This window comes from Castanea sativa, chromosome 9 (genome assembly GCF_040712315.1).
Source record: "Castanea sativa cultivar Marrone di Chiusa Pesio chromosome 9, ASM4071231v1".
Classification (NCBI taxonomy): domain Eukaryota; kingdom Viridiplantae; phylum Streptophyta; class Magnoliopsida; order Fagales; family Fagaceae; genus Castanea; species Castanea sativa.
The window spans coordinates 21,770,078-21,784,151 of record NC_134021.1 but is presented as its reverse complement, the minus strand read 5'-3'; the positions used below and the strand labels follow the sequence as shown (position 1 = coordinate 21,784,151).

Sequence of the window (14,074 nt, the reverse complement as noted above, 5' to 3'; positions counted from 1 at the left end):
TGGACACAGGACAGAAAATTAAAGTCCAATTGAAATCTAATTTAGAATTTAATTGGATTTGTACTTTTTGATTTTTACACTTAATAATTCACTTGGTATAAAATTAAAAATTAAATATGACACGTGATGCAAAATTGAGAATCCAATAAAATTCTAATTGGATTTTCTCTAAGCTATTATATATAGATAGATGGTCTAAAAGTATAGTTTCTATTTGATATTTAATTAAGGCAATCAATTATTATTATTATTATTTAGAGAAAAAGAAGAAGTAATAGATGAATAGAATCTCAAAAAAAAAAAGAAAGTAAAATATTAATGAATACAAAAGAACAAAATTAGTAGCTAACGCAGCATTATGAATACAAAAGAACAATATGTCGGGTTCAATGTTTCCTAAAGGGAGGGAAAACCCAACCCCAAACTGTTCCAAATTACCCGCTAAAACTTCCTCACGAGTCATAGAGACATCACTCAACTTTCACGCATTTTATTTTCCTCCGAAAATTTCAAATAACTCCCGCGTCTTTCTTTCCCTCATCCCCTCCTTTTCTTTCTTTCCCTCTTTCCATAAACCTCCACATTTTTCTCTCACTCACTCCGATCTGAAAACTTCAACTGCTCTCAGCTCTCTAGACCCAAAAAAACCCACTTGTTTTTTTTTTTTTTTGTTGAAGAAATGGGAAATAGATCGAGAGCTAAAAAAGCTGAGAGTTTCGGAAAGGGAAAAGTGACCCCTCTCCAAGTCGCATTCATCGTGGATCGCTATCTCTGCGACAACAACTACTCCCAAACTCGCTCCAGTTTCAGAACCGAAGCTTCTTCTCTCATCTCCACATCCCCAGTTCAAGAGGTACCCTTTTACATTAAAAAAAAAAAGAAAAAAATTCTACTATTTGGGTTTTGATTTTTGCTGCTCAATCTATAATGGGTTTTTGTTATTTTTCTAAAAATCTGCGAATTGGGTTTTGATATTTGATACTAAATCTATAATGGGTATTTGTTATTTTTCTAAAAATCTACGAATTGGGTTTTGGTTTTTGATGATCTATAATGTGTGTGTTTTTTTTTTTTTTCGTTATAGGCACCGAAGAGCTTGCTGACTTTGGGGGCGATGTTGAATGAGTACATTAGTTTGAAGGAGCAGAAGGTGATGTTGGAGCAAGAAAGGGCTCGATTGGATCAAGAGAAATCTCGGGTTCAAACGCTCTTGCACAGTATGCAATCTGCCATGAACACCTACAATGCAAGCGGAAGCCTCCCATCGCTGCCACCGAATATGGCCGCTGACACCACGAGATCTGCTGTTGTGGTGGTTCCACAACCAGTCCAAGCTAGTACTTCAGGTACAATCTTGATCCAAGTGGTTAATTCTCTGTGTTGTAGACTTTATGTTTGATAATATTATTGAAGCGCTTTGTGAATGTTGTGTGCTAACTATGAGTAAGGGTTTGGGGATTTCTTTGAATTGTGTAGATCTATTTCGAATTGTGGCAGTTTTTGTATAGATTCATAGCAAGTGTTTCTGGGAAATGATTAGGGCTTGTACTAGCTTTTTCCCATTATACTTGATTCAATGTAAAATAGGAAGAGCAAATGCAAAATGATTGGGTTTTATTTTTTATTTTTTTTCCTAAACTTTTGGGAGATGTAGGAATTAGGAACAACTTGTAACAACTGAGATCTATCTATTATTGGTTCATGAATTGTGCTTGGTAGATTGTAGTCTTAGGTTGTACAATTGGGATTTGGGGTTTGCTTGTGGTACTAAGCACATTAGTTTGTTTACGATTCCAATGTATCGGACCATCAAGAGTTTGCTCTATAAATGATTTGGCTAGTTTATATCAAGCACTTTACTTTGTATGACCTTTGTATTTAATGTCATGATATGAACTGAGAAGACAATCTAAGAGTATGTTTTATAGATTGGCTATCGTTTAGTAATTTTGTTTGTCTTGGTGTGCACCAATTAGGTTGGCCAGCACAGAATTCACCGACTATTAAACCAGTGTCCACTCCTTTCAACGCTATTATGAATCCTGGGACTTTATACACACCAATCACAGATCCATCTGCACAAAAAAGAAAGGATGTTAGGGCTGCAACAGACGCGCCTCCAGCTGCAAAGAGATCTCGCTGTGAGTTACCCACCAGAAAGCTTCCAAACAGAGGTAATTTTTATTCAGACTTATGCTTTTATGCTATGTCTCTAATTATTCTTATTTCTGGTCCCCAAAACTTATTTGAGATCTGTTCTTGTTGCAGGTGCAAATACACTTTCACAATCAGTTAATACAGTCGATTGTCAGGAAATTGCTCAGCCATCTAGTGCAATGCAACCATCGCCTGATAACTCTCATCCTGTAGGGCCATTGGTTCAAGGATCCAGTGTTGCCAAATGTTTGTTCAACCAGCCTTCACTCTCCATTCCAAGCAATTCATCTGGTCCTAAGACACCTGCAAGAGCAAACTCCAGCCAAAGTGATAAATCCACATCTCCTCTGGAGATTTCTTCCAATGTCAATTGTAGTAACAGCAATACTCCTCAAGAGTTTACACCAACTCATTGCACTGTAATCTCATCGAAGAGAGTTACTGTCAGTCCAAACAAACAAATAATGTATGCTATGGAGAGGAGTCATTGCATTTCCTCTTCCTCACCAATTAAGACAAATTTGAAGAGACAGAGTAAGAGAGATCATGTTAAAGGAAGGCTAGATTTTGATGGTTCTGATGTGGCAACAAACTCAGACAAACCTATAGCTGATGAAATTTCTACACCAGAGTCTGGAAAGGAAGTGGACATTTTTGATATTGATCTGTCTAATTTAGACGCATTTGGAGATTTCTCCTTTACTGAAATGTTAGATGATCTTGATCTGGACTGTGAAGGAATTGATTATACTTGCAATCCATCCCTGGGTTCTTCGATTGACACTGTTTCAGGGTATTGTTTTTATTTGAGCCAACTGTATTTCCTATTTACATTTCTTCCCTTGATTATTCACCAGTGTTGCTCCAATTCTTTTATCTGACATTGTTTTCTACATTATGCAGATCATCATCTCATGAATCAGTGGATGGTAATGTGGGGCCTAATCAAATTATGTCAGAATATACATCAACTGTGACTGAAGTACTATCAGAGAAGGGCATGAATATGAATGGTGATAAAATTGATCCTTTACATCACTACAATGGTAATACAATCCATGCACTGTAAAATTAATAAAAGTAATTCATTGCTGCAGGCTCGGATTCTCTGACTGCAGTGAAGTCCATAACAAAATGCATACGGATTTTAAGCCCTGGTAAGTTCATTGTTTGATTCTCCTTTTCCCAAGTTTCCTCTCATTTTTGTTTGAAGGCCTACAATTATTAATTTTTGGTATTTGAAATTGCAGCAAAAAGTTGTAGGAGTAATTTGGATCGGGATAATTGCTTTGCAAGAAACTGACTTGTTGAAGGAATGACTCTTAAGCTGACATAGGGGTTGTACATTTATTGTGGAGGTTGCTGTTAACAAATGAACATTGAAGAATTGAATTCCTTGAAAATTCTTGATCAAATGTACTTATTTTTCCCCTTTTCTGTTCAAATGTGAATCGAATGCTTAAACATATTCATAGGAATAAAGAGGACAAATTAAGGACATTTTGTATCAAGCCAAGAATGTCTGCAGTTTCTCTACTTCATCAGGGCTTCCAATGAAAATTGGTGTACGCTGGTGAACCTGACGAAGAAGAAAGTAAATGTCAGCTGTGGTTGGAATTAAATCCCTTATGAAGTACTCTTTCCTAGTGAATTTTACAACTGATAGCAAGACACTTTTGTTCAAAGAGGCTCTTTGAATTTGTGGGTTTAGTCCCTATTGTAGCACAAATTTCCAATGTCCTGTTTACGTTTGTTACATAAATTAATTGTAGAAGTGCTATGTTTGATTTTGCAAAAAACTTATTGATAATGAGAAGCTTCTATTACCTCCTCTGGTTGGATGTCAAGTATTCTCTGGTGACCATCTGTTGCTTTCCCTCCAGCTTGTTCTATTAGATAGCTCATTGGTGCACACTCATACAAGAGCCTCAAGTTCCCATTTTTGCTGTTGTTGTTCTTGGGATTACCATAGATACCACCATATAGCAACATTCTATGGATTTCCCCGACAAGGCATCCTATGTAACGACCAGAATAGGGCTTGCCATTAGAGCCTGGCAGCCTAAGGTGGCTGAGGTATTTCTTCAGTTTTTCATCCCATAGGTCATAATTACCTTCATTGAATGAATAGATTTTTCCCGATTTTGGTATCTCTATATCTTCATGTGTTAAAACAAATTCCCCATGTGAGGGGTCCAAGGTGAATGCAAACACCCCTTTCCCTATTGAGAGTGTAAAGACAACTGAGCTTGAATATAGGCAATAGCCAGCGGCCAGTAGGTTGCTTCCTGGCTGGCAAACACTGGTGATGCATTTCTGTTTTTCCTGATCGAGCTGTGTTGTTGCAAAGTTGAACAATTATACAAATTAACAGGAATGGAAGCATTGCAATAATAATGGTACTGCAGTACCCTATCTCTTTCTCTTATAGGGCACCAAGGCAATCAACAAGTTTGCTAAGAAAACTGTATGCCTGTCCCCTTGGGGCATTGGGCTGAGGTTTTTAACATGAAATTAGTTTGTGCATGAAAATGCTGTTTGATGTTTCCCATTAAGCATGTCTTGGATCAAATTCTTTACGCATGTTGCAAAATGTTAGGATGGCATGGATTAAATGTCATTTTATTTTAAAACATGTATTTGGGACACATCAGCATTAGGCATGTGATTATTTTGGACTTTTGAGACAAGTATGAGGGGCTCTTCCGCATCCAAATAGGCTGGGAAACCGAGGAAAGTGAGATTAACAATGGGGACAAAACAATTTAGAGTTGTCTGTATTCACTTTTCATGCATTTGCTTACAAAAAAAATGCAAAATGAGAGGATTACCGTGGACGTGGAGTCATCGCCAATGTCAACGAGACCTTGCTCATCAGGGCCATATATTCCAAAGATGGAGCCAGTAGTCAAGGAGGTGTCAATGTTGGCGGATCCGTCAATAGGGTCAAACACTACAATGTAGTTTCCCGAGTAAGTTTCCTCCACCGCAACGGGTACATCTTCTTCCTCTGATGCTATAATCCCCGTGCGGCCGCAAGACCTTAGGCAGTTGCAGAACAACTGCAAATTAAGAACCCATCGTTAACTCTTGATGCTGAGTAGATAATGCATATCTTTTATTATTATTATTTTTGGGAGAAATTACACACCAATCCAATGGATCTTTTTTTTTTGAGAAACACCAATCCAATGGATCTTGAATCTAAAATCTCACCCTTCACCTAAAGCTTATAATGGGAGAAGATATTAATTAATTGAATTAGATCTCATTGGCCACTGCTAAAATTGCATTTGGATTATTCGAAATCTTAAATCATAAATTGCAATATTGAATAACTATATGTGCTTCACTGTGATCTAAAATGTTTATAACTTAGTCGATATTATTATTATTATTATTATTAAGGACGTTAAATTACAAATTAGAAATTACATTCTAAAACTTCGACAAGTTTTTTTATTCAGAACTTTTATGTTTTATTTTTCATTTCAATTCTAATTTCCAAGTCCACCAATATACCATCATTTTTGAAAGTGAAAATGATTAAAATCAACATTAAAAATGGATGAAACTAGAAGTAAGGACTAAATTTAAAACAGATTGAAGTGAAAGAATTAAATGAAAAAAAAAAAAAAAATTTAAGAACTAAATTGATCGATCAAAGTTAAGAGGATGTCACTTTCTACCAATATAATATAAAAACCAAAAAAAGCTTATAAATTGATTGTTGCCATTGATTTACTTTTTATAACGGGTGAAAACATGGTTTGTAATTTTGTATGGTTTAATAAAAAGTTCAACGCAAAACCAACCTCATTGGAGATAACGTCAAGTTTCTTCTGATCTTCACCTTGGATATTGATAGTTCCATGAGCCCCAGTGAGATTAATAATGCTTGACCTCTGAAGCAGCGAAGCGATTTGCTTGCAGGCCAATGAGATGCTTGAGAGGACAATCGCGAGCTCTGCGTCAATGTTACCTGCTTGTTCTTGCTTCAGCAGCCATATTGTTAGGTTCTCAATCTCATACTGGCTCCTCTTTCGTAGTTTGGTCTTTGTGGATCCCACAGCTGCTTTGCATCGGATCCTGGCCGCAGTGGCATCGCTTGTGACTGACTGTCTCTTGAGGCAGCGAAGATGGAGAGGAAAGAGGTTAGAATTAGGAGAAGAAGAAAGAAAGTTGGAGAAAAAGGTGTGGTTTTGGGAAGACGAAGTTGCAGTTGCTACAATCATTCTCTCTCTCTCTCTCTCTCTCTCTCTCTCTCTCAGTTTGCTACTACAGTGCCCTGCTTATCTTGCTACCTTCGACAATTGTGTGATTGTGATTTCCTAGGATGAAAATTGGATGTAAGCAACAAGTGACTCACATGACTAAAGGCAAAAAGTTTATTAGAGAGACTAAGGGTTGTTTGGATTGTTTTTTCAAATAATTATTTTTAAATAATATTACACATATTTTTATATATATATTTTTAAAAATGTTTTCAAATAACAATTTTTAGTTTTTAAATATGTACCAAATGTGCCTAAATTGGGTCAAGAGCTAGTGTAAAATGTGTGTTTTACGCCAACCAATCTTGACTCGACACATTCAACTAATTGAGATTTTTTTTCTCTCTCTCTTTCATGACAAGCTCATCTCTCTCTTCCCTTTTCCCTCTTTACCCCTTAGTTTATCTCTCACGTCTCTCATCTCAGCACCTAGTTCTTCTTCATCTTTTTTCTTAGATCCCTTTTTTGTTTTCTTCTTTAGCTCAAGATTCACATGTCACTTTTTTCTATTATCTTTTTTTTTTAGTTAATTTTTTTTTATCTTTATTCAAATATGCATTTGAAGGTTTTTTGTTGCAAGGCCTGTGAAGTGAAATTGCTTTATATTGTGGTTTTGAGTTTTTTTTAGTAATATTGTTGTCTATGTTGTTCTTTGTGGCTTGGGTATTGCAAGATTGAAGTAAAATTACTAGTTGAAACTGCTAGGTTGATTTGTTTTTGGCATAAATGCACTTTTAATCCCTACATTTTGATCCGATTTTTATTTTGGTCCCTACATTTTATTTTTACTACTTTTAGTCCCTAAACCAATTAACACGTGACATTTAAGTCCTTACCGTCACCCAACTAATAGAAAATGCTGACGTAGTTGACGGCACAGTAAAATAATAATTAAAAAATTTATTTTGGCATTAAAAAATTGCCACGTCAGCATCTAAATTAATTTTAATTAAATAAAAAAATTAAAAACAAAAAATTACATGAATTGTGATCTTAGAAGATTAAGAACTTGTTCTTCAATATTCTTCTTAAATCAAGAAATAAACCCAGAAAACGTAGAATCAAAGAACATGAACATTAAACTTACAGGGAAAAAAAAATGAACATCACCAAATCAAATAGCATGAACAATAGCAAACATAGGAAAACCCACACGAAACCACACCTTAACCAACAACAACAAACCCACACCGTTCAGCTCTGCATCCTCTCGTTCCTCATGCCCTCCGAGGTCTCCACCTTCGCTTGCACATCGAAACACTTCGTTTCGCTGTGCCGAAATGACACCAAGCTCTGTTTCACCATGTGCCATAGAAGGTGGGGCTCCAAGACCCAGATTCGAAAATGGGGCAACAACAAGATTGCCTTTAGGCTTCCCTACAAAACGCTTAATGAGTGGGAAAATCTCATCGGTTTTTGGCACTGAAGCGGTTCTGGAAATATCAGAATCTCATCGCCACCGTTGGTTTTCTTCGAGTGGGGCCCATCATTTCTATCTGGTTCGAGAATTTTCCTTTCGAAAAATGGCACCTACAGTCCAATTGAAAAATGGCACCTACAGTCCGTTATCGAAAAGCTCAATCTACCTCCAAAGGAACAAGAGGAACCAACTGGAGTTGTACTCGAATCCGAGTCAGATTCGTTTGGCCCGGGTCTGCTCCACGACGACGAGCCAATCGAGTATTCCCTAGCCGATTCTGAGTCGATCCTCAGTCCACTTGTCTCCGTCTGCAAATCCGTCTTGGGTTTTTCTTTTCGATTTGGGTAGTCTCGAATCTGAGCGATTACTTCGATCGGGGGTTCTTGCGGGTGTGGGGTTTCTTTGGCCGGTGTGTTTGGATTCGAAGATGGGTTTGGTTTGTTTGCATTGTTGTAATGCAAATGAAGCTTGGATTGTGGTTTTTGATTTGTGATTTGTGTCAGGTGGGCTTGATCTAGTTTTTGATCTGTGGTTTTTGATTTGCATTTTTTACGATCTTGAATGGTTGTTTGTTTGTTTGTTGTTGTTGTTTTTTTTATTTTATTTTATTTTATTTTATTTTTAAATTTCTGGGTTTGTGTTGTTAGATCTTGGTTTGTGTTCTTGTTATTCTTGTTCAAGGCACTCTTAGATCTCAATTAATGTGATTTTTTGTTTTTAATTTTTTTAATTTAATTAAAATTAATAATTTTTTTTAAAAAAATTTAGATACTGAAGTGACAATTTTTTAATGCCAAAATAGATTTTTTAATTATAATTTTACTGTGCTATCAGCCACGTCAGTATTTTCTGTTAATTGGGTGATGGTAAGGACTTAAATGTCACGCGTTAATTGGTTTAGAGACTAAAAATGGTAAAAACAAAATGTAGGGACTAAAATAGAAATCAGGTCAAAATGTAAGGACTAAAAGTGCATTTACGTTTTTATTTTTGGTGGATCTGAGTTTGTGGCATGGGTTTCTCACTGTATTTTGTTGTGAGTTCCATTGATGGTTGGTTTGGGTGTGTGAACAGCCCCTTTGATGGGATTTCTTTGTAAAATTTGCAGTTTTTTCAGAGGATTTTGCAGAAGAGAGGAAGATATGAAAAAAAAAAAAGATTGTGGCTCCTTCAATGTTGCTTCAAGCCTTCAATGTTTCTGGAAAAGTGAGGGAGATGGGAAGAGGAGAGAGGAAGAGAGAAAATGGTTTAAAAAAAAAAAAATTTGCTGACGTGTCGGGTCAGGATTGGCGGACGTAAAACACACCTTTTATGCCAGCTCCTAACCCAATTTAATCTCTGTAACTATACTTTGAGTGTAGCTAATAATTTTTTTGGAGTATTATATTATATATCTAACATTGGTGACTCTGGTACAACAAAAAACTTGCATCCATCAAATGCACTAGCATTCATTGCAACCAATACGTATTGCTTGTATTTTTTATTTGAATCACGTTAGTAAATAATGCGAGAGTTTGTAGTTGTACACCTTTAAATTTATAATGTTTAGTTTCAACCATGCATGTAATGAATTTATTTAAAATAAAAATGATCTTTTTACAGTATATTAGTGGAAAATTTATGTTGTTCCAAAAATTCTATGTGCCCAAATTAGAGATATATGCAGTACTCATGTCACTGTCACTTCCTTAACAAGCTAGGTGCATGCTCTGCTTTGAAAGTCTCTTAATTTGACCTTGCACAGCGGCCTTGTGTTAAAATCCCCGAAGGACCTCAGTATGTTTCTGTCCAGTAACAATAGATTTTACACAAGCACAAACAACTTTTTTCTTTCTTAATTCTAATTTAGCGTATTTCTTGCATGAAGAAACAATTGTAGTTGCTAACAAAATTACTTTCTTGGCTATAACATGTTCATCAAGCTAAATACTTCTCCAATTTCTCGACTTCCTCCTGGCTTCCAATGTAAAGTGGAACACGTTGATGGATCTGTCCAAGAAATGGGATCAAAAGCAAAATCCTAGTTATTATTATTATCAACAAAAAGCTAAGCAGACTATAATTTTATATAAATTTACTCACCTCAACTGGTGTAATGTCAAGTATTCTTTTCTGGCCATCTGATCCTTTCCCACCAGCTTGTTCCACTATAAAGCTCATTGGAGCACACTCATACAAAAGCCTCAGCTTCCCATTCTTGCTCTTCTTGTCTCTAGGGTACCCATAAATGCCACCATAGAGCAGTGTCCGATGGAAATCACCAACCAAACTACCAATATACCGAGAAGAATAGGGCTTGCCACTAGGACCTGGGTCCTTGAGATCATCAATGTACTTCTTCAACTTGTCATCCCAAAGCTGATAGTTCCCTTCATTGAATGAGTATATTTTTCCCGTTTTCGGTATCTGGATCTTTTCTTGAGTCAACACGAATTCCCCATACATAGGGTCCAAGGAGAATGCAAATACACCATTTCCAATTGTGAGAACAAAGATCACAGAGCTTGAGTACATGCAATAACCAGAAGCAAGAAGGTTGCTTCCTGGTTGGCACACGCTCACAACACACCTCTGTTCCACTTTGCCAAGCTGCCAAATTGCCATGTACAAACAACTAAGATTTTATTTCATCATAGATAACACATTTCACGTTTTAATCGTGACCATCACATGTGAAATTATGGATGTTGTATCACTGAATTAATGTACGGAGTGTACATCAACGAAAGTGCAAGAACAATTTCCTTCAATGAAACATGCAAAAAAAAAGAAGTGTCTTGGAATGAATGAGGGAGACAGGTGGACATACAGTGGAGTCGTCGTCACCAACATCAGCGAGGCACTCATCATTTGGGCTGTATATACCAAAGATAGATCCAGTGGACACAGCTGCATCAATGTTTGATGACCCATCAAGAGGGTCAAACACAACAATGTAGTTGCCAGAGTAACTCTCTTCCACTGCTACAGGCACATCCTCTTCCTCTGATGCTATGATCCCTGTTCGTCCACTTGATCTCAAGCAATTGGAGAAAACCTATTAAAGCAAAATAATTTAAGGTATTTTTTTTCTACTATAGAATTATTAAAGTTATTTAACGGTTTAAAAGCAACAAATAAGCCATCACAGCACCGATCCGTTGTGGTCTAGTTGGTTAGGATGCTCGGCTCTCACCCGAGTTAATTATTATTATTTTTGGTTTTGTTTATCCTATTATCTCATAGGCTGTTACCAAACCAAAGCCGTTTGATTTCTTCAATGATTTAATGAACTACAAAACCAAATTATCTGGTATGTTTATTAGTTTATTAATGTCTTTTATTTATTTATTATTTATTATAATTTTCATACTTCGGTTGGAGAGATAATTTAAACCTTAAACATTTTCGTAAACATAATTGTTTCAATTGAACTATAAGACACTTGACTAGTTTACCCACAATTGGTTTAGCAAAACTACCAACACGATGACATTAAATTTTTATGATTGTCCAGTTTACCAAATTTTTTTTTATGATTGTTATTTGTTAATGTCCTATTCAATTGTGCTGGTTTGCAAAACATATTGTTTATTTGAAACTGAAACGCAATTTTCTCTACCATACATAGTTGCATTAAAAGAACAGTGTCCACAAAGCACAAACCTCATTTGAGACAACGTCCAGTTTTTTCTGGTCCTCCCCTTGAATGTTAACAGCACCCTGTATTCCAGTCAAGTTGGAGACGCTAGCTCTCTGCACCAGCGAAGCAATCTGCTTGCACGCCATTGAAATGCTCGACAGCACAATAGTGAGCTCTGCATCAATTACACCTGCCTGTTCCTGCTTCAACAACCAGCCCGTCAGTGTCTGAATCTCAAACGCACTCTTCTTTGTCGCCGCCTCTGCTGTGCCCACAGCCATGCATCGAACCCCAGCACCAACATGTTTCTTCTTACTACTATTACTGTTGTTGGGGCATGAAAGAAGTGTGTTGGAGTCAAAGACGCATAGTTGGAAAGGAGATAGACGAGAGATGGAACAAGAACTTGAGAATAGGAGATTGGATTGTGCTGTTGTTGTTGCTGCTGCTGCTACAGAAACCATGGCTATTTTTGTTTTCCAGATTTTCTGTATTTTCTTCTTCTTCTACTTTTGCTCCTAGTAGCAGGGAGTGCTGCGATTGTGTTGTGCAATGAGGGGGGATTGTGAGGTTGGTAACGATTACTGTTAAGTCGGGTCCCACTTATCTTCGTTTGCTTCAGCATTTCCTTGTTTTGTGACCATGGTTCCCTTAGGACTCCCAATAGGACGAGGGACTAACAAATAACAAGTGGAGCAGGAGCTGCAAGTTGGGGATGGTGTTTGGGCTCAGTGTCCAACTCAAGCCCAATAGTTAGAGGATCAAATTGATGGGCCAAGTTAATGATTTGATCTAAATATTTTATCGACAATCCAAAATCTAAAGTGTAGCATTACCATACATCCAACTACCAGAAAAAGGTATATATAGACTTTGCCTCTTATAACTTTGATTAATTGTACTTTTAATTAACTAAGTGTGTGTTTGGATTGGGAGGCTGCGTCCAGCGTCCAGCCTTCAGTTTTTTTTTTTTTTTTCTCCTTCCCAGCCGCAGTTGTTGACCAAGTCTTCCGTGAACAGTGCATTCGTGCACTGTTCACGGACCCACAAATTTTATTTTTCAACCACTTTTTCATTAAAAATGGGTCCCGCGGTACTATTCACACATTAAAAATTATTTTGCTACAGTGTTTTCAGTTTTCAGTTTTCAACAATAAGTTCTATCCAAATGGACCCTAAGTTTAAAAGTAGTTAAAAGCTCAATTACTGTGAAAACACTAATGTTTGTTTAGACCCTCAATTTTAAATTATGACTTAATTGTTTTCACTCTAACTTATCTAAATGCGGAATAAGAGTAAAACAAGTGCAATAAACTGAAATACTACTCTAAGCTATAAGCAAGTACAATAAGTAATAAATGTAAAACTTAAAGAGTAGGGAAGAGAGATGCAAACACAAAGATAACACTGAAACATGTTATCGAAAACCAAAGAACTCGACGAAAAACCTCTTCTTGACCCTCCAAATCGAAATCGATCTGCTAGTGAATAAGTTGGAGTATAAGAATATCAAAAAGACTCTCCAGTCCTAATCTACCTAATGTACTTGAGCCCTCCAAACTCCAGCTACCAACGGACTTCTCAGAGTCTTGTCTACCTTAGTTATCCGGATCCCGCAATATCGCTCGATTGCATCCGCCATTTAATGGCTTCTTCCAATGCTTCTCAAAGACACCAAAACTTCTCTCAACACTCAGAATGGGTGAGGTAAGTGTTTGAATTAAGAACCTCTCAAGGATGTGTAGATGGAGAGGTGGGAGAAAATGGAATCTTTAGAGAAAATTATGTAGAGGATTGTGGGTAAATAATCTCTAACTCTCAAGTGTTTGGCTATGGTTTTTCTCTCAAAAATTTATTGTAAATACTCATTCTTCTTTTTACATTTTGTAGGTAATGAGGGTATATATAGTGTTGGTAAAGAATGGGAAAAGTCACACTCAAAAAGCAATCAAGCAGTGAGTTTCGCAGGTCACTTGCGACTTGACTAGAGTTGCGAGTCACTCGCGAAATCCAGCCTGCCATGGACTCTTCAAATTCTAGCATGTGCTTCTCACTTTACTTGTTTCGCAGGTTAGAAGTTGATAGATAATCACGAGCCAGTCGTGAAATCCACTTCTTCACAGATTTTTTACCAATCTCTCACATACAACCCATACATAAAAATCCCACAAAAATACAAAGAAATGATTGAACATAGTTACAATCAAATTTGATACAAAATTAAAACCAACATAAATATAGTTGTAAATCACAACTTTACAGTTGTCATTTTAGTTCATTAACTTTGATAAATTTTCATTTTTGTCCACTGAGAGCACTTACATTAATGGATGTATAATAGAAAAATATGTCAAATTTACACAGTTTTGCTAAAAAACTACCCATATCAGTCCAGTTATAAAACCGTATATATACATTTTTGCTACAGTAACTGTGTAAACATTCACGGCTACTGTAACTTTGTTTTTTATTTTTTAATTATCTTTTTCTCTCACCTCTTCATTAGATTCTCTCTCTCTTCCCCTGACTCTCTTCATTCTCTATCATCTTTTGAATCCTAACAACATGCTCAGAAAATTCATCAAATCCATAGTTATC

At 36.5% G+C, this 14,074-nt stretch overlaps 3 protein-coding genes across 3 annotated transcripts; 1 reads left to right on the top strand and 2 right to left on the bottom strand.

Annotated features, from left to right (window-relative positions):
• Positions 1 to 571: 571 nt before the first annotated feature.
• On the top strand, positions 572 to 4,007 carry LOC142610670 (uncharacterized). The gene is made up of 7 exons (XM_075782552.1): positions 572 to 853; positions 1,085 to 1,346; positions 1,977 to 2,174; positions 2,269 to 2,950; positions 3,061 to 3,170; positions 3,255 to 3,314; positions 3,408 to 4,007. Exons 1-7 carry the CDS (start codon positions 680 to 682, stop codon positions 3,458 to 3,460), a joined length of 1,539 nt encoding a protein of 512 aa, XP_075638667.1. The 5' UTR covers positions 572 to 679; the 3' UTR covers positions 3,461 to 4,007.
• On the bottom strand, positions 3,442 to 6,500 carry LOC142610671 (fructose-1,6-bisphosphatase, chloroplastic-like). The gene is made up of 4 exons (XM_075782553.1): positions 5,973 to 6,500; positions 4,989 to 5,219; positions 3,985 to 4,491; positions 3,442 to 3,736 (listed from the first exon to the last, which is right to left on the bottom strand). The coding sequence occupies exons 1-4, from the start codon at positions 6,390 to 6,392 to the stop codon at positions 3,665 to 3,667; spliced, it is 1,230 nt and encodes a 409-aa protein (XP_075638668.1). The 5' UTR covers positions 6,393 to 6,500; the 3' UTR covers positions 3,442 to 3,664.
• Positions 6,501 to 9,564: 3,064 nt separating this feature from the next.
• On the bottom strand, positions 9,565 to 12,137 carry LOC142610730 (fructose-1,6-bisphosphatase, chloroplastic). Its single transcript, XM_075782654.1, has 4 exons — positions 11,500 to 12,137; positions 10,664 to 10,891; positions 9,937 to 10,443; positions 9,565 to 9,843 (listed from the first exon to the last, which is right to left on the bottom strand). The coding sequence occupies exons 1-4, from the start codon at positions 11,938 to 11,940 to the stop codon at positions 9,772 to 9,774; spliced, it is 1,248 nt and encodes a 415-aa protein (XP_075638769.1). The 5' UTR covers positions 11,941 to 12,137; the 3' UTR covers positions 9,565 to 9,771.
• Between the last annotated feature and the right edge of the window lie 1,937 nt (positions 12,138 to 14,074).

Bases quoted from the DNA above. Each gene is read 5' to 3' on its own strand.
- LOC142610730 (XM_075782654.1), bottom strand. From the start codon at position 11,940: ATGGTTTCTGTAGCAGCAGCAGCAACAACAACAGCACAATCCAATCTC. The intron at 10,892-11,499 runs GTTTGTGCTTTG...TTGCTTTAATAG, and splicing joins TGGACGTTGTCTCAAATGAG to GTTTTCTCCAATTGCTTGAG. The intron at 10,444-10,663 runs GTATGTCCACCT...GCAATTTGGCAG, and splicing joins TTGGTGACGACGACTCCACT to CTTGGCAAAGTGGAACAGAG.
- LOC142610671 (XM_075782553.1), bottom strand. From the start codon at position 6,392: ATGATTGTAGCAACTGCAACTTCGTCTTCCCAAAACCACACCTTTTTC. The intron at 5,220-5,972 runs GTTGGTTTTGCG...CTTAATTTGCAG, and splicing joins TTGACGTTATCTCCAATGAG to TTGTTCTGCAACTGCCTAAG. The intron at 4,492-4,988 runs GTAATCCTCTCA...GCAACAACACAG, and splicing joins GCGATGACTCCACGTCCACG to CTCGATCAGGAAAAACAGAA.
- LOC142610670 (XM_075782552.1), top strand. From the start codon at position 680: ATGGGAAATAGATCGAGAGCTAAAAAAGCTGAGAGTTTCGGAAAGGGA. The intron at 2,175-2,268 runs GTAATTTTTATT...TTCTTGTTGCAG, and splicing joins CAGAAAGCTTCCAAACAGAG to GTGCAAATACACTTTCACAA. The intron at 2,951-3,060 runs GTATTGTTTTTA...TACATTATGCAG, and splicing joins TCGATTGACACTGTTTCAGG to ATCATCATCTCATGAATCAG.